This window comes from Mustela nigripes, chromosome 9 (genome assembly GCF_022355385.1).
Source record: "Mustela nigripes isolate SB6536 chromosome 9, MUSNIG.SB6536, whole genome shotgun sequence".
Classification (NCBI taxonomy): domain Eukaryota; kingdom Metazoa; phylum Chordata; class Mammalia; order Carnivora; family Mustelidae; genus Mustela; species Mustela nigripes.
In genome coordinates, this window is record NC_081565.1 from 74,052,737 (window position 1) to 74,072,526 (window position 19,790).

The 19,790-nt window shown below is 37.2% G+C and overlaps 1 protein-coding gene across 2 annotated transcripts in view; it reads right to left on the bottom strand.

The window, feature by feature from the left end:
• Positions 1–5,659: 5,659 nt before the first annotated feature.
• VPS13A (vacuolar protein sorting 13 homolog A) overlaps positions 5,660–19,790 on the bottom strand; it is a 223,361-nt gene continuing 209,230 nt past the window's right edge. Inside the window, exons 69-72 of one of the 2 annotated variants that reach the window (XM_059411819.1) lie at positions 13,673–13,758; positions 10,504–10,627; positions 8,118–8,192; positions 5,660–6,407 (exon numbers count right to left, since the gene is read on the bottom strand). In XM_059411819.1, the coding sequence (XP_059267802.1) occupies positions 6,399–6,407; positions 8,118–8,192; positions 10,504–10,627; positions 13,673–13,758 (294 nt within the window). In that variant the 3' untranslated portion in view covers positions 5,660–6,398. Of the gene's footprint in view, positions 7,085–8,117; positions 8,193–10,503; positions 10,628–13,672; positions 13,759–19,790 lie in introns of both variants that reach the window. The other variant, XM_059411818.1, reaches the window with a different exon arrangement.

Consider the following 19,790-nt stretch of genomic DNA (forward strand, 5'->3'; position numbering starts at 1 on the left):
AGGTCTTCTGCATTCATTATCATGTTGTGTTAGGGTTCCCCTAGTAGCTGGCCCAGTAAAGCAGAAACAGAATCACCTGGGAAGCGTAGAATACGCCAAGCTAGAGGCCTGGTGTGGCTTTGTGTTTGCTTTTTATTTGAAGGTCTGAGCACACGTACAAAAACATATACAGCACAGTCACTTAGGGATTTAAGGTGTGATGGGTCTGATCTCCAATCAGTCTGGGAAACACACTCCAACAGCTACGCCTGTTACGCTTCAGCGCTCCTGTAACCGCACTGAGCCTTTTCGTTAGCCAGTGAGAGCACAGACCGGTTCTCATCCTGCTGGACACTTGCAACCGTGAAGCAGGTAAAGAGCAGAAGAGCATCACTGCTGGGAAAACAGGAATTATTCCTCCAGCTCGCGGTTCTACCGCAGCAACACTAAACTGCAAAAGCCAACCTTCCCTCAAGAAATGAATGCAAAGCAACAGTTTTTGTGGAACCTGACAAAATGCTAAAAAATTAGCTGGAACAGTGAGGGTCTAGGAAAAGAAGAGCCAAGATACCTTTGCCCAAGAGAGCACAGAGATGGGGAAGCAGCTCTAAGGGGCAACTAGGAACAAACAAAAAGGAGAGCCGTAGGGAGGAGGGGAAAGACAGGGCGCACTGAAGATTAGGAACTGCTTCTGATCATTACTGAACTTACGCTACACGCTCAAGACCACCAGTATTCAAGGGAATTAATGTAGGATTTCGTTTTTTAAGTTCTTGCTAGCACTGAATTGTTTTTTTTTTTAAGATTTTATTTATTTATTTGACAGAGATCACAAGTAGGCAGAGAGGCAGGCAGAGAGAGAGGGGAAGGGAAGCAAACCCCTGCTGAGCAGAGAGCCCGATGTGGGACTCAATCCCAGGACCCTGAGATCATGCCCTGAGCCGAAGGCAGCAGCTTAACCCACTGAGCCACCCAGGCGTACCTGAATTGTTATTTTTAACTTACCTTCAGCTGACAAAGCATGTTAAGAAAATGATGGGCTTTTAATCAATCCAGTAGCAGGAAGGCTATCTAATAAACCAGAACAGAGAATAGTAATAACAAAGTATTTTCTTAAGTCATGCAAAGGATGAACTCTCCGTATCAGAGGCAAAGTAATTATCTCTGCCAAATATTAATTAATTATGCAAGTAAAAATATTCTCTCCTACCCCTTCCTTCAAATTGTGCCCATCACTTACCGAGGAAACGAGCCATTGGAAGTTTGCTGAGGTTGAGAGGCACAGTCTTGGTGCTTTGCTTAACAATTTACAAAGTATTAACCAACAGGTTTTTAGTTTGCAAGGACCATGCTGGGCTGGAATGCTGTCTTCTAGAAAAATCAGAGTTTAGCCAATCTCTTTGTTATCCACATTTATGTAGGCCCCCAAGAGAGAGAGTTTAGAGAGGTGAGGGAGGACTTCCTGGTCATGTTTCTGGTCCTACCCAACAACTACACACAGAGGAAGACTGAAGATGAGAAAATTTTACTTGACCCCTTTTATTGGAAAAAGTATACATTACCCCTGAGGAGTCATCTGACCAAGAAACCTCATTCTACCAAGGGCAAAAATTAATGATTTTTTTTTTTTTTTTTAAGGAAAAAAGTCATTAGTGAGTATGGCTAATCAACTTTCAGGAAAAAGGAAAAAAGACCAAGTTCAGTTTCAAGAGGAGGAACTTCACTATAAATGTTTCTGTTTATAAATTATCAACATTTAAAAAAAAAGGCAGAGACTGTAATAGGCAACTGGTCTGGAGCCCACGTTAGGCGTATAAGGAACACAGAAGTGAAGGAAATATTGCAGTGATGCAGAAATAGATATTTTAAAAATGAACATCATCAATAACCATATTTTTACCAAAGAACTGTAAGCATCCCAAAGAAGCACAGACTATTTGGTCAACAGAACTATTATTAAGGGAGTATTAGTAAGGAAGTGCGTATTCCCTGAAAAACCCATTTTCCTTTGTCATACACTTATTCACATACAGAGATGATCATTTTTCTAAAAGTGTGTAACAATCTACCCAACCTTGAAAGAAGCTCCAGGTATGATTTGTAATAGTTTGTGTATACAATTATTGATACTCAGAACATTTCAATGTAATCTACATTTTTGAGTCTTTTTCACCCCCTAAATAGAACTTTCGGGTAGCCAATGGACACCGACAGTATGATGACATAATAAGTGACAGGGGGGCTTTCCAGCAGTTCTAGGTATAGTACTGATTGTTAGACTTTTTATTGTGGAACTCTCATAGGATTTCTTGTTATAGGACCTCACTGGAAGGGAAGCATTATTGAGGTATCAGAACAGCACATAGTGAGTGTTCAGTGACAGCGTTTTCAGATCGACAGATCATATCATTGTGGATATTAAACTAGAGTACATGTTCATTTATATTGTATAAAGTCATAAAAAATTTAAGTACACACATATCAAACTATAAAATTTGAAGTTACATTTGTTATATAGCTATTTGGGTAACCAAGATGATTTTTTTTTTTTTTTTTGGAAAATGCTATTATGCTTTTTAAAAAGAATCCATACTTCTAAAGTAAAACTTTTTTTTTTTAATGACATCACTTTTTTTTTCTTTTTTCTTTTTTTTACAAAATAGGAAATAAAGTAGAAAAGGTTTTAATTAAAGAAACACGAAGGAGGATACAGCATCTTCTTGGCCTGTGGGGTGGCCGGCTTGCAGAATCAGCTTGAAACAAGTATTTCTTTATACCAATTGTGCCAGAAAGAAAAGCATGAGCGAAGGTCTTCATTCACAGTTGTATTGGCCAATGACCAAAACTACAGAGTCAACGAACCATACACAGTTCAACTGATTCAACGCGGCTTGACTGGTCAGCATCAGCAGTCGGGTAGGATTTCAAAGCCCTGGGTGAAGGGCCTTCTTTCAAGGCATGTGAAGGAGCTACAGGGGATACTGGGCAATAGCATGGAAAACACTGAGACTGAATGAATTTTGTCCTGAACCTTGAATAAGGAATGCAGGTTATTCCTACCTGGAATCTAAAGAAAGGAAGAAACCCACTTACTTCACTCAACGGCAAGGCACCGGCATGTGGATAACACCTTCCAGAGAACACGTACTCAGACCCTACAGAAGTGTCACCTGTAGCTAAGCTCCCCATTTTTAAGGGCCTTTACCACCTTCCAGTGCATCACAGGGACGCCAGATGAGCAAGCTCATAAAAGGAGAGAACTGCTGTGCCCGATCCTAGGAAGAGGATTAGTGGGAGACAGGTTGAAATATCTCTGGTTAAATATCTCTAGTTAAAAGCCTGTGGACTTTTTGGGGTGCTGTCTGCAGATCTAACTTTGCTTTTTCTGGTACCTGAGGGCATCGGATATACATCAGGAAAGGAAAATATCTCATAAAAAGCAAAACAAGAGCCATCCTATCTTCTCCCTCCAAAGAAAAAGACGGTGCTCACAAGCTGAAGATGCCCTGAGCTGTGGATCTGCTGCTCCTTCTCTAAGGCCAGGTTCCACACTGTCCAGATTGTTCCAACAATCAGTGTGTGGCCCACGCCTCCCACAGCAGTTTTTCTCAAGGTTTTTTGTTTTGCCCTTTTTAAAAAAAAATGCAATTCACAATAGAAAATAACATTTTCTATTGTGACAGAGTACACATAGCGTATAAACTATTTAGGAAACATCTCAGGAAACAATTTAACCTTGTTACATGCAATGTTCTCTTATTTTCATTTCTATTCCACTTTAAAGCTATGCTGGCCTTGAGATGTGAAATTGGTTTTATGGCCCACTAATGGGTTAAGACCTACAGCTTGAAAACCACTGTCCTTGAGGATTTGGACTGATCTTGAGAAAAGGTAAAAAGCAATGGCCTCGGAACCCAGACAAATTTCTCTCAACTGTGTTGGCAGGAACAGGAAAACATCCAGTTCCAAATGGCTACTTCTATCTGCAGTGACCGGGCACCCAGTTCCAACTGCTATAAGCAGTTATAGGCTAATTTGCTTATAGCAAATTTGCTATAGCAAATTAGCCTAGCATCTTCTGTCCCAGGCTTTTTAATACATGGGCCGAGACTTGGTCTGAGGACTCACTTAACACTGGCAAGTGGTGACTGAGTAACTGAGGTGCAGAAAATTCAGCACTGAGTCTTTAGTATTTTTATCAGACAGGAATAAAATACCACGATATTTCAAAGAGATAAGCTAGACGCATATATATCCACTGGGAAAAGCTACCGTTATTGTCATCATAAAAACACAAGCGAATTATGATGGAAATAATTAAGAAGGAATTCCTAACTTATTTGGAGGCCACAGGACCGTTTAGTCACGGGTTAGGATTGTGGAGGGTGGTGGACCAGGGAAGGACTGCCTAGAGCAGCTAATGATTATTTAGGGATCAGAAAATAACTTGGGTTGTGTTAAACTGAGCCCAGGAGAAATCCCAAGGTCTTGTTAATTCTAGGGAAAAAGCAGCCAGTACATACACAGTAAGAGGGAAGCCAACAGAGAAGTGCACATGCTCTTGGGTTCAGTCATTTTGTAAATGTGAAGAAATCAGAAGCTTCTCGTTGGACCAGAAATCAAAGTTGCTATTTCCAATGATCATAATTTTTCAGAGGAGAGTTGTCAGGGAACAGATACTCTGTGTTGGGATTTACACAATCATCACGGACAGACTAGATGCTGGGCTAGAAGTAAGGGGCTGGGGCTCAAGCTAACTACATGGAGAAGGGACACAATACTTGGGATCTCACTCCATAGCACCTACCAACCGGCCAGAAGTAGCTTAAAGCTCTCAAACAGAGATCCATTAAATGTTAAATAGAATTCAGAGAAGATTATTTTCAAATAGAGTCAGATCATGGACTCTGTAATGTTCACAAATATAGAATCAAACACATAATTATAAAATGTTATGCTAAAAAGACTGGCTCTTCATCTAGCCATCTACTGATGTGGCTTATTTAGATGAAGACAACCTCCTAAGACAATTGATAAACGACTCTTCTTGTAATTGTGGGTCTTCCTACTCTAGAAATAAAGTGACAGGAGGCGTTGATGATGGGTAGACCACTTCTCAAAAATAAAAGATATTTCTAGGTCCTCGTTGGTAAGTTAACACAGAAAAAACAGGCAGGTTGGCTTTGCATATGTACTAGTTACAAGACCCATTCCGTGCTGCTCTCCAGAGGATACTAAAAAAAAAAATCTTTGCTTACTCTTTTCGGCTTTTCTCCTTTACCATGGAACACCAAAGAACTTATGTGTCTGTATCTTTTCTGAGAATGAAATCATGAAACTGTAGTAGGTAAAGAGGTATTTGGTTAATGGCACCGAATGGAACTCCAGTAAAGCAACATTTCAAATGGCGACAATCTGATGGAAGTTTTCTGGCCACTACTTTTAGTTTTAATTTTAATGTATGTGAAATCAGAGGAGCTGAGCAACAGAGAAAATGTCTATGTTGCTCTGAACCAAAGACATCATGGGAGTACGCACTACCATGGGATATGAAATTTGCCATCTTTTGAGTCAATTTATGTTCGGCAAAGAAAAAAGCATCCTGAGGGAAATAATTGATAATAAACAATGTGTTTCTACAACTTCAAAGGAAAACCAGTAGGATTCGGACAGGAAGAAATACAATTACAGTCTGGCATGCTGTTTATTTTAGCTTTTACAACAAAGCAAGGGTTTGAAGACCCTGAGAAGAATTTCACAATCACTGACTATACAGAGTCTCCAATCCCAGAAACAGTTTATAATAATTTCATGGCACATACGACATGCATCAAATACTCTGCATTATTCGATAACTAAATAAGACACTGGATCATTCTCTTCATGGTTTCACAATCATATATTCATCCCCTTTTACTTGAAAAAGTCCATTAATATTAAGGTACAAGGATCTTGGACAAAAACCAAGAAAAAAAACCCGTGACCTTTTTTTAACGAATGCATAGCCCATGATTTCTGTCCTGACAAGCTTTCAAAAGTGATTCTCATTTAAATAACTGTAGAGAAAACACAGCAGCAATTCCCAATCTTCTGTCAACAAAACAGGTAATCGACTCTTCAGGGTAGAGACATTTACTTACAAGAAGGGCTGTCTGTTCTGAAGCATAACTTGTATGTCAGATGGTGGGAATTCTATTTCACACTATCAGTGAATGGAGAGTTGGTATTATTAAGGCTTCAGGAATTTTCCATTAAAGTCAGCAATCTGTTAAAAACGTGACTTGGGTACACCAAGTAGATCCCATGATGTTGGCATGAGGAAGTATTTCTAAGGCTTCAAAGTTCTGAAAGGGGCTCTTCCTTTTTGGGTCTGATACTCATTTCTTCCAGCCTTTCTTAAGATGAAGCTTGAAGGGGTATTATTCAATCTGTTTTATATTAAAAAAGGTTGTTTTCATAGTCATGCTATGGAAGTATAATTCAAACACATCCTTTATAAAAAAATAAGGAAAATAATACCAAAATATTTATCTGTAAAAAGAATTTCATGTTTCTAAAGAAACCACCACTAAGGTTCTCTTGATACCACTGAGGCTATGTTTGATTTGATCATTTTCCTGTCACTGATTTAGGGAGTCTGAAATAAGCATGATAGAAGTTTAAAATACAAACCAGAAACATTAACCTTAGTTCCATGGGGGTGTGCACAATATGGGCAATTTCTCCACACTGCAGAGAACCACTTGGAGCAAATATTTAAGATTCATAAAAGAAATGCTTCTTTTATAAAGTAGAAGAATTTTAACTAGATGCATGATTCAAGTTAGAAAACCAACTGGATCCCCACTGAGTTGAAATAGTTTAATCACATGATTGTTTTACCTGATTGTAACCGATTTTGTGTGTGTGTGTGTGTGTGTATGTGTGTGTGTGTGTTTTAATTTCTTTAGTACTTGGAATTGCTTCCGTACTATACTTCCCAAACTGGTTGTGGAAGGTACAAGGTTGAAACTCTAATAATTTATTGCTGTGTCTCTTCAGGCAGTGTTCTCCATCAGAATCTCGGGGAAGGTTCTCTTGCCTCTTCTAGTTTTGTGAGGATCCACTGTTGCGGGGAAATAAATCAACATTTGCTTATTTCAAGAACTTGCAATGAAACTCAAAATGTAATGAGTATAAATTTAGAAGTTGGCTTTCTATTTCGGTTAGGTGTATACTCATGGCCAATAATTACATTCATCCTGCCTAAGACATTACTCGCCTCAGTTAAATAGTCCAGAAGTTCAGAGACAATGGTACCAGGTTTGATTTACTAATAAGAATAATATTTTTCTAAGGTCTTTGGACTTGAATGTGCATCTTCAGAATAAGAAAAGTAAAATAAATCATCCTGAGAGAGAAGAGTCATTTGGCAGCCGGCTGAATAACTGTGACATACTGTGAAAACTATCTGTGCAACCTTTCTTCCAACAATGTCAGTTCTGTGTCACAAATCTTCATGATTCCATATATAGGATTCTACTGCTGGAGGAGGAGTAATTACACAGAATTCTAGAGCGGCTAGCTGGAGAGCAACCTCCTTGGGCAGTTTACGTGCTCTCATGATACAAATATTTTCTATCTTAAAAGGCTCTGAAATTGCAAAAATAAAATGCAAATATAATGCAAATCTTCCTACCAATAAATATCTATTACCACTGGGGCTGTGTAAAGGATGAAAGCCCCGGAGGCAATATTAGGGTTTTCTCATTATGAGATGCTTCCGCAGAGGTCTATGTGCTTCTATTAATGAAAGAAGAACTTAGCGGGACTGTCTCTAAGATAAACAGAGCACGAGAACTGAGCCCAGTAGCCTTCTCTGGATGTTTCTGGGAGAGCAGGAAGATTAAAAACCAACCTTCTGGGGTAAAATAACATGTGACAGAGAGTAAATGAAAAATGTATTACTGAGAAACTGAGAAAGGTGGTAATGAAAAATAGTCTTGAGGAAACATCTAGTTACATATACTAAAACCGTAAAAATACAAAAACAAAATTAAAAACAAAACTTATCTGCTTTAGAAAACAGTCCAACTTACTACATGCCTTTGGAATGAGAAGCTGCTATCTGTTTAAGTAAAGAGATTCATTATATTTACCCTAGCATCCTCTGGGGTCTTGAAGTTAATTATTTTTCCAAACTCCTTGGCATGAAACACAGACTTCACCCGCTCCTATAAAGAGAGTAACTTCATTAAAATGAAAATCCAGTTGTAGAAATAGGATTTAAAAAATGCCACAGTTCTGTAAATCTGTGTTTAAAGTGTCCACCTTACCCAAATCATATACCTTTAAAAAAGCCAAGAATGAAGAACCAAGAAGACTCAAACACAAATGGAAAAAAAAAATAAAAAGACTAAATTCTACCATACCCATTATAATTAAGCTTACGTTAAAAAGCTTTGAGATTTCAATTGCCAAAGCCATACAGGGTTTATCCAAAGGATGAGGAGGTAAGTCAGAGCAGTGTTCTCCCCTCCAGATAGTTCTTGGTATCTGGCCATGAAATCAAGATGAGTTCAGTTAAAAGGTAATATACACAGGTGTGTTGTATAGGGGGTTGTGTATGTATGTAATTTCTGACATTTTAAATCCGTCATGCAGTAAGAATGTAACTTAAGCTTATTGCACTCTACTATTTTTTTTTTTTGATTGTCCTCCAATTTTTATGCTTCTCTGGTGTTCTATTCAGTGTTTGTGGGGAGAGCTAATGGTGGACAGGAGAGGGTAAACAGAAGTAACAGGATTAAAAAGGAGGGTGATGTTTATCTCTATTAACTATGGGCAGAGCTACAGGGGAAGCAATGTGAGGTTCTCTTGATCAAATAATGTCTCTAAGTAATTCAAACATCCATGTAAACACAGACTCTAGAAGATAACAGATTCTTTTACTTCAAAAAAAAACAAAAACAAACTGCTGATTAAAGATTTCAAGAAAAGGGAGAAGGGAAAGAAACCAAGACGGTAAGAAGAAATTTATCTTTGGAGAGAGAAAAAGATATGAAAAAAGCCAGGCAAGCGTACAGGCAGAAAGTCATAGGCATAGGCATAGTCACTATTCATTACCTTGCACAAGACCATAGGGCCTTTCATTTTCTGAGTGATTGAATCAGAGAAATTCCCAATGTGTAAGTTGGTCGAAGATCTCAAGAACAAAGAGCCAGTCTACTCAGGAGCTGCCTGTGTCTTTGGAGTGAGTGGTAAGACTAGAGACATGATCTTCAGTGGTTAAACACAAGGCCCTGGGGCAGTTATGAACTACAGGCTAGCCCAGAAAACGTCTGTTTCTGCCTGCCTGTGTCTAAGGACCCTTCTTCAAGCAACAACTTTTGAATCTCCTTTGGGTAATATTTCTCACCTTCTCTCACTCCAAATACTTCAGATAGAGCGACCCTTCCTTCTCGGAAACACCATGGTGATCCCATGACCCTCACCTGGCCAGCTGGCTCATACAGGCTCTCTAACCAAAATGACTGGCTCAGGCACGTGACCAAAGGTGGCCCAGTGAAACCCAGTGAGAAGCTTTCACGCTGCTGAGCTAGTAGGATATAAACCTGGAACATCTGCTGGCCGACTTGACCATGAAGCCAACAATGAGGAAAGTAGGACCTAGAAGTGAGAGTGGCAAAGGAGAGAATGAAGGAGGAGAGGAAGGGAGACAGAGTAACCGCTAATGACATCACTGGAGCATATCTTAACTAGCAGATGCAGACTTTTAAGACTTTCAGTTACAGGAGGCAGTTAAATCCCTCAAAATCAAAATAAAAACAACAAAGAACAAAACTTACTTGGGCTGTATCATTTACAGTATTTCCTACTAATACAGCCAGTGCCAAAGTGTTCCTATGCAAAGGTATCTGGTCAAATACCTTGGGGCCAAGTATCTTGTACTTCTTTGTATCGCTGAAAATACTTTGTGGAATCTTTAAGACTTAAAATGGATACTGTGTCTCTGCTGATTTACCAAATGACTAGCAATTCATTATATCTACATTCAAGTACTGGGTGCCATGTTAGTAATCAATGCAGAGTGAGAGATGGCCTTTGCCCTCAAGATTAGAATGGAATTGGGAAGTTAATACCTATAAAAAGAAAAAGAAGTACCAATAACTGTCTGTTAGAGAGAGGCAAGTTTTCAAGAGTCTGTTTTTTTTTTAGGATTTTCAGGGAAAAACATTTTGTATGGAACCACTAGGGATTTTGAGGTATACAAATGATTTTCTCATTTTCGTGTCTTGGACAGCAGTGGGAAGTTGGGGTTCTAGAAAGCCAAGGCCCAGGAACATTACTGTCAATGCAAAACACAGAGTCCGGTATGTTTTCTTGGCCTGGCTTGCTCTTCTTTAAGCCTGAGTAAGACAGATGGTGTAAAGGAAAACCATAGTAAGACAAAACGATGTCTATCAAAGAGATGGGAAGTAGAGGACCATCTCAGTGCGTTATTTTCAGTTCCAAGTTTTCAAAAAAAAAATCTATTCAACATACCTTTGCTTCAATGCGTAATCTTCTCCCATGAACAATGAATGGCTCCTTGGTAAACTCATCAAAACTATACTGCCACTCACAGGTAAGCTGTCCAAATGTTCCTTTTGTTACAAACAATACACCACTGGGGGAAAAACAAAAAAGAATCCACTGTAGAATAAAGGCACTTATGTAGCAAGATATACATTCATTGCAAGTACCCATAAAACATTAACCAAGAGACACTATACCAAGAGACACTATATTCTGAGTCATAAAAAACCTTGAGGAATATAAAAGAACTGAAATCATACAAAGTACATTATTAGATCATAATGAAATTAAATGAGAAACCAGTAACAGAAAGAATATTTCTAAATGCTTGGAAATTAGCATACTACTATATAATCCATGCATCAAATAATCTCAGAAGAAATCAGGTAGTATTTTGAGGTGAATGAGAATGAAAATACAACACAACATAACAAAATCTGTGTGACGTAGCAAAAACAATGCTTAGTGGGAAATTTATAGCACAACATATTTATGTTAGAAAAAAACGAATGAACCAAGAGAGACTGTGGACTCTGAGAAACAGAAGGTTTTGGAGGGGAGGGGGGTGGAGTTTAGGAGGGCCTGGTTGGGGGTATTAAGGCAGGCTCATATTGCACGGAGCACTGGGTGTGGTGCATAAACGATGAATCTTGGAACACTGAAAAAATAAAATGAAATTTTAAAAAGATGAATGTACTTCTAGAGTCAAATATATAAGGCACTTTATACACAATGGAAAAAATTTGCAGAACCTATTATTAGCTAATATCTTGGAGAACTTTCAGGTAATTAATGCTTTAGAATGCTTCCAAGGCTCCATGCAATAAGCTTATCAACCTACCTCAAAAAAGCCTTTTAAAATTATTTTCCCACCTTGAGAGGAAAAAAATGCATTCTGTCTATAATAATTCTATTTAATCCTTTCTTCAAAGGCTTTTACTTTCCCAGCTCTTCTTTCTGGTTGAAACATCAATTCTAGGTACAACCAGATTTTTTTTTTTTTTTTTTTAAAGAAATACATACTTTAAGTTAAGGGATTACATTACAGAGCTGGCTCCTGGCAGGAACAAGCTAACGAGGACTCACATCTCTCACTTCAACCTTTCGTCTCAGGCCCCCTCTTTCACCAATCCTAGATTACAGGGACTGTTTGAACAAACCTATGGGTCCTCCCACATATCTTCAACCATGTGAAAAATCTCAGGCTAATCTTGTAGCAGGCACGAAGCACTCTGCGCCCCCTCCCCCAATTCAAAGACCCTTTAATCCTCAAATCTGAAACTTGGAAAGAAAAGAAATGCTAAGTATGAATACTACCTTTTAGTCAACTACAACTCACTCACTTCTCTCACTGCATAAAGGTTTATAGAACTTCCTTTAAAGAGGTCTACTGTGTTGAGAAGGTCAGTTTTCAAATGCTAGAAACTGAATTGTAAACTATTATTAAATTTTGCAACTGGCCCTTGTTCAACTGTGATGAATCGCACTTCATGTCATCAATGGGAGAGAGGGTTAATAGAAACATGAATGAAAATCACTATGAACAAACATGGCCGCTGAAGCTCTGCCCCTAATTATAAAAGCTTATTAACAACTTACATGTAAAATACAGTACATACTTCTAAATGAATGCTAAGTTGTCCTTTAAAATTAAGGAAGATGTTCATATGCTGCTATCAACATTGATCAAAAGCAAAAAATTAAAGCAAAGCACAGAATGGTACATTGACAGATTTCCATTTACATTAAGATACACATGTGTGATGCTTGTATATGCAGAGACTATTTCTAGAAGGAAACAAGTGGTTGCCTCTGGGACAGGGCAAAGAGGGACTGGTACCTGGGATGAAATGAAGACTCACTTTACCTATTCATCTTCTAATGCTGTGTAAATTCTTTACTCTGTGTTACTTTTTAAATAAGAAAATTAGATAGTGTGGCAAATTTTAGACTCAGAAATGATTAGAATGAAAAACATTAGAAATGACTGCTAAGGGGCCCCTGGGTGGCTCAGTGGGTTAAAGCCTCTGCCTTTAGCTCAGGTCATGATCCCAGGGTCCTGGGATCGAGCCCCACATCGGGCTCTCTGCTCAGCAGGGAGCCACCTTCCCCCTCTCTCTCTGCCTGCCTCTCTGCCGACTTGTGATCTCTGTCAAATAAATAAATAAAATCTTAAAAAAAAAAAAAAAGAAATGACTGCTAAGTTCAACAGTGAGCTTGAACTAACAAGATGTTAATATAACTTCTCCTTTTCAATAGTGAACAAAACCACACAGGCTTATTGACTACTCCTTTCTATTCAGCCATAACCTCTGTCTCTCAAGCACAATTTCGCTCTTTTTTTTTTTTTTTTTAAAGATTTTTATTTATTTATATAACAGTGAGAGAGATCACAAGTAGGTGGAGAGTCAGGCAGATTGAGAGAGAGAAAGAGAGAGAGAGAGAGAAGCAGGCTCCCGCTGAGCAAAGAGCCCGATGCAGGGCTCGATCCCAGGACACCGAGATCATGACCTGAGCCGAAGGCAGCGGCTTAATCCACTGAGCCACCCAGGCACCTCTACAATTTCGCTCTTTGCTATCCATCCAGAACTCCCCATGTTAATCCTGCACCAGCTCATTCTTTTCCTCAGTTTAACAATGACTTGCAAACACTAGGCCCTCTGAGGCTGTGTATTTTTGCACGTAGCTCTACTGTCTACAGTCTACTCGAGGATTTGGCTATCTTTGGGAGTATCCATGTAAGAACTGATCTGTCTCCAATGTTGTATGTACTTACATGAGTTTCTACGCATGCTGATGAAAAGATATCACAAGAGGACTTCTGGGTAATCTGAAATTATGTACTTTTTCAGAGGGGAAAAAATGGTAGTGTGAAGATAGTTTCATGGGAATTTCTGTATTATTCAAATTAGTTGAAAAAATATTAAATTGTTTGTGCATGGCTGTGCATTTATCTGTACAAAGCTAAATATGAATTTATGGAAGGTTTTTGCTACAAGGCTTGTAGAGCAAGAGGACCAGAGTTAGCAGGAATCAGTGTGACTATCTGCAACAAATGACGAATGTCAACTGCTTCTCTTCATGAGTGGCTTCTCAGTTAACCTCTCAACAAATTACATTCCAGAAAGAAAGTTACCTTTTAGTTATCATTAGCATATCTGTTTTATTGATCATGACATGGGTAAAATACTTATATTTTGCAAATCTTCCATTTTCCATGACCTAAAAAAAGGTGAGAGAGAGAGAATTTCATTATTATTTCTATTCTAATGCAAGTAATGCACTGTGATCCTCTAGAAGCCATTTCTCAGTGGGGGACAAATTATTAACATACTTACACAGTAAATATATCATAAAATTGAGTATTCACAAAATTATTGCTGCCTCCTTTTTAAAAGCACCTTTTTGCACTGCTTTACTCAAGATGACTCAATTGCAGCTATTTCAATTGTTAATGCTGGATTTTTAGAAGATATTGTTATTACCTACAAAGTTTAAATTGAACCTATTAAAGTTACTATTAAATTAGCATATTCATTTTTTCCAGGATAAAAATATACAAAAACACATGCTAACACATATTTACATGTATGTATAACATAATTTAGTATTAGCCCCATCTTGCATCTTCCCTGGAATTTTCCTATCTGCCTTACAAACATGCTTTACTTTGCCAATCTCATAATTCATTCAAAAATTAGGTCCTGGGTGGCTCAGTGGGTTAAAGCCTCTGCCTTCGGCTCAGGTCATGATCCCAGGGTCCTGGGATTGAGCCCTGCATTGGGATCTCTGCTTGGCAGGAAGCCTGCTTCTTCCTCTCTCTCTGCCTGCCTCTCTGTCTACTTGCGATCTCTGTCAAATAAATAAATAAAATCTTAAAAACAAAATAAGGAGCAGAGTGTTTCTGGACAAACTTGGAACCCGAGGACCTAATTACCTTATTCAACAGCCTTTATTTTCAAGACTGCTGAAAGACACTATCTATCCATGACATTGTCAACAATTCTTTTTCCCAAATACTATACATAATATATACAAAAAATACAATTACCATTCTTAGTTCTGCACTAAATACTATTTGCTCTGAGGATGGAGTTACTTTGGCTAAAAATGTATAGTATGCTAGACTACTATCTTTTAAAGGCAAACAATGTAATTGTGACTCAGATCCCTCAACAGGAAGTTAAGAATTTAACCAAAATGTTAAGGCTCCTGAAAAAATTCCAGAAGAGATATAAAGATTTTAGAAAACTGTGTTCCATGAGGCTATATGCAAAACCAAAATTATTTAGCTTAGAAGACGCTAACAAGTAACTTCATAATAATCTTAATAGAAAAAGCTACCAGAGTAATTTTCATTTTATTGGAGACAAAGTTAAAATAAAAAAAAAAAAAAAACAGTGACTACAACAACAGGATGAGGCATACAGATTTAATGCATGGAAGAATTTTCTAACTTCAAAGATAATACTACTCAAAAAAGAGTATTTTTACTATTTGCTGTAGGAGGTAAGGCACGTAAACACAAATTCCTTGAGTTACAAACAAAGGGATATAAGCACAGATTCAAAAGAAATTAATAAGTTATTAGATAATAATCTATGCAAATAAATCTGAAAAACTAGGTGAAGTGGGCCATGTTTTAAGAAAATATAAATTATGAAGAGAAAGAAGTATCAAAATTGCAGAGGAAAAGTAGAATTTTTGCAGATGATAGTATTGTTTAGAAAGCCTAAGTACATAAACCCAGTAACTTTATTTTATAAACATAATATCAAATTGAGAGATGGAAGGAAAAATTGTTTAAAGAGTAATAAAAAAGATAAACATTTATGCCTAAGTTTAACAAATAGCATGCAGAATTTATGTGATAAAAGCTATAACACTACTGAGGGGAAAAATGGAAAATTTAAAAATGGAAATCTCTACCATATTGTTAGATAGAAAATTTCATTAACAATGTCATTCCCTTTCCCCAGCCCCAATTTTTACACCCCCCGATATGGTCACAAGATGGTTGTGTTAGTTTGTTCTGGGGGCAAGAGATGGAAATATTTTGACAAAATTATACTAAAATTAATCTAGAAAAAAAGGTGATAATATCCAAAAAAACGTATAAGATGAATGAAAAGAGAACTATCCCAGCAGACAGGAACACAATTTACAAGCTACAGCAGTGGAACAGTTTGGTGCTACTAGAAGTTATATAGAGAGATACGTCAACAGCAACAGTACAGATTACAGAAATTGACCCAAATGCATACTAGGACTTTGTAAAATCCTATATATCCCAAAACAGGAAAATATAAAATCAAGATTGCATTTTAAATTAGTGTGGAAAAGCATGTTTTAATAAATGGCATTTCAGGCAACTTGTTGGCAATACCTGGGTCTCTACTTCTCTCTATACCACATGGATTCCACAAGGATCACTGATTTAAGCATACAAAATGAAACTATAGAATTACTAGAAAAAGTAACATTTTAAATAATATTAAATGAGAAAGCCTTAAATATAAAATGCAAAGCCCATACCACAATGTAAAAAAATTGTTATGTACATGGAAATTAAACACTATATAGTAGTAGAACAGTAAGCAAATAATCAGATATAAAGTAAGTAACAACATAAAAATCAAAGAATTGGGAAAATATCTGTCAATACAGAGATAGGGAGCTAATTTCATAACACAGAGAAATATGAATAAATTAACAGAAGAAAACTGAGTAAACCAATAGGAAAATGTGTCACAAGCTTACAAACAGGTAGTTCAGCAAAACACAAAATCTGACCAATAATCACATGAGAAAATGTTCAACTTAATGCAAAATCAAGAAAATGCAAATCAACTAAAAGTACTCATTAAGTCAAGAATTCAACTGCTTTTATTTTATGCAAAAGTATGCCAAGATATACACACAGAAGTCTTCACAGTAATACTATGTTAAAAATATCTAAATTTTCATTAAGAGGGACTGTAATAAAGTATAGCTTAGCCATACAATGGGACATTATGTAGTCATGAAAAGAAAGGGCGATGTGCATACTGATATCAAAGATATGCAGATATATTCAGTGAAAAGAAATTAAACTACTGGGAATTAATGGTGGAGGACTAGAAACACATTCGTGTATACTTATATATCCCTGGGAAATTTCTGTGGGGGTTGGTGGTTACACACTAATCTAATAGCGCTTATCCCTGGGCTTGAAAATGATAATAGTGGGGGAAGAAGTCAAGTTTCATTTTTAAATTTACAACTTTTTCTTTCAGTTATTTTTTGTATTTGTAAAGAAATTAGCTTAAAGCTTATTTTCTTTTTTTAAAATATTTTTTTTAAAGTTTTGGGGTTTTTTTTGTTTTTTCTTTTAGATTTTATTTATTTATTTGACAGAGAGACATCACAAGTAGACAGACAGGCAGGCAGAGAGAGAGAGAGGAAAGCAGGCTCCCTGCTGAGCAGAGAGCCTGATGCGGGACTCGATCCCAGGACCCTGAGATCATGACCTGAGCCGAAGGCAGCGGCTTAACCCACTGAGCCACCCAGGCACCCAGCTTATTTTCTTTTGTTCTACATAACCAAGCCAAAAAACATCAAGAGTACAAATGCTGATCTCCCCAAGAACATCACTACCACCAGGAGTTAAGGGTCCACATGTCCCATTAATAGATCACAATCTTCAAACAGCTTAAAAGCTATGGTTTACCTCCAAATACCTAACTTCTATTTCAATATTGTTTTAAATATGGGCATTAAAGAGGACCCTGCTTCTCATCGTCTTCCACTTTTCAGATACAACTTAAATAAAACCTAACCTCTGCATATAGGCAATTAAACCAATGTCAATAGTCACGGTAGTACTGATAGAAACAAGAGCTAAAAATCTTAGAAAAAAATGTCATTCAAGCATGTTTTTTGGAGTTCACCAAAAACCTTAAATGCAGCACTTGAAAGATGACTAGACATTATGGTCGTAGTCGTCTACTTTGAAACATACAATGAACTACATTGTTATCAGAATGGATAGATTTGAATAAATGTCAAAAATAACTCCCTATACAGCAAAATTTTGCCGGTCTCCATTACAAACAGGTAGAGAGGGAATAAGAATAGCACTGTAAGCAGACGCTAAAACTCTGGAACTAAGTCCCAAGGAAAAATGGGAGCAAATGAGAGACAATATGACAATTTATCAACCATCATCTGCCATCATGCTGTAAAGTCTACAAATGTCATGCCTTTGACTGCAATTTCCTAATTATTTGTCTTTATAAGTGCCCTATATGGAAAATTTATATTTTCTAAAACATCATTATAAATTATCTAAGGAAAAAACTCCAGATTTTAGACCTGTAGGAAAGTTACTGTCTGTGTAAGCATGCACCGCTAGCACGTGAAGCAGTGGAGGACCAGGTTAAGTGTCTTACCCACCCGGTCCTCACAGCAACCCTGGTAATTAGGTAACAGCTGAGTGTCTTGCTCGGGGTCATACTGATACATGTGGTCAGAAAAGTGGTTTCTTCAACTTCTAGTTCCAGGGCTTTTCACTATACCATGATGTTTCCTCCTATGGTGTCAGTCACACATTTCCCACGGGACCTCAAAAATGTCTTCAGTATCCCTGGATGCTGGACGCTACTGAGACAGGCTGCTCAACACCGCAGGAGGGATGATTTTTGTTTAGGTTAACAGGGTCCATATAGTTCAGTGTTAATAGCCTATCTTCTCCCTCCAAAACAGATATTCAGTATCAATGTGTCTCTTGAAATAATTTGTGATACCCTTCAAAATAAATGAAGCGCTAGCAAAACCAGGGCTAGAAATCACAATGTAGGGCCTTTGCACAAAGACCAAAATTTGGCTGAAATACCAAATAATCAGGCTGAAGTATCAAGTACATTAGCTAAGTATGTTAGACATGTTAGCCTCATTTAACATGAGGCAGTGGTTAAATAAAAAACAATTTTTTCCTTATTCATTGAAGTATACAGGAATTACTTATCACTGATGACTTTCTTAGAGAAGCACAAACTTTTACAGATAATTGGCAGACAACAATCAAAATGCATGGTTATTGGTAAAAGGGTTCCTTTTGCATTAGAAAAGATGAATATATAGGTCTTAGTTTATTAGGTACAAATAAATCCAAACAGAAGTGACCGCAAACTCTGAAACACAAGAGGTAAGAACTTGTAAGACAGTGGAGTCAGGGTTACCCTCTACTAACAGTCACATTTCCTATCAGATCAGTCCCAACACTTAGAAAAACAGGCTGGAAACTACAGTAATGCAGAGAACATTGCTAACACTTGCAAATCATCTAAATGCTCTGAAGCAGCAAATTTCTACAACAAAAATAATTCTGAAAGATCAAAGCAAAATATGGTAACACAGATATTAGGAATAAATCATGAACATGGAAGGCTTTAAATCCCAAACAATATAAGGTGCTAATATTCATGGGAAATATATTTAAGGAAACTGGATACAGGGTAAGAACACACAGTTCAGGGGGGAAAAAATCTGATCAGTATCTGACTCTTGGAAGACTAGAATTTCATGGAGGTAAGAGTTTTTTTTTTCTTTCAAGCTAGCAACATGAAGTGTAAGAGAAAAATGAAACTCACCTAGATGAAAAATAAAGAGTAAGAATGCTCTCAGGCAAGTCAATCTATTGGACAACAAATAGCTGTCTTTATAGATCAGATAATTTGAATAGTCAGGAGATAATGGGGAAAGAGGAAAGGTTTATAAACATATTAAACAATTAAGCTTATTTTTAAAAACAATAAAATTTAGGCAGGTAATCCTAAAATGGTAAATGCCAGCATTTTTCAATTATTTAAGAAACAGACAATTTTAAACCAAACAATCTTTAGACAAAGATGCAGTCAATAAATATATAACTTTCCTAGAGTTACCTGCTTAAAGGTTAGGGATAAAACCTTTTCTAATTCACTTTAAACATGAGAGATTTGAGGGCTATGGCCCAGGAAAAACAAGGCACTCAAGTAAGCTTCATGGTAAGATGTAGTAGAAATTCATTACCTCAAAGCTCAATGATTTCATATATATATAATAGAATAAACACATTTAACAGTGATGAAGTGATATTTGGCCTATTCTGGGAGGCAAATTGCTGTTAAAAAAAAAATCAAATCTCATTGTCATGAAATCTGATGAGGAATTAGCCCTTACTGAATCCCCCATACCTTTGTCTCCTCCCAAGCAAATGAGCTATTTTGATTGTT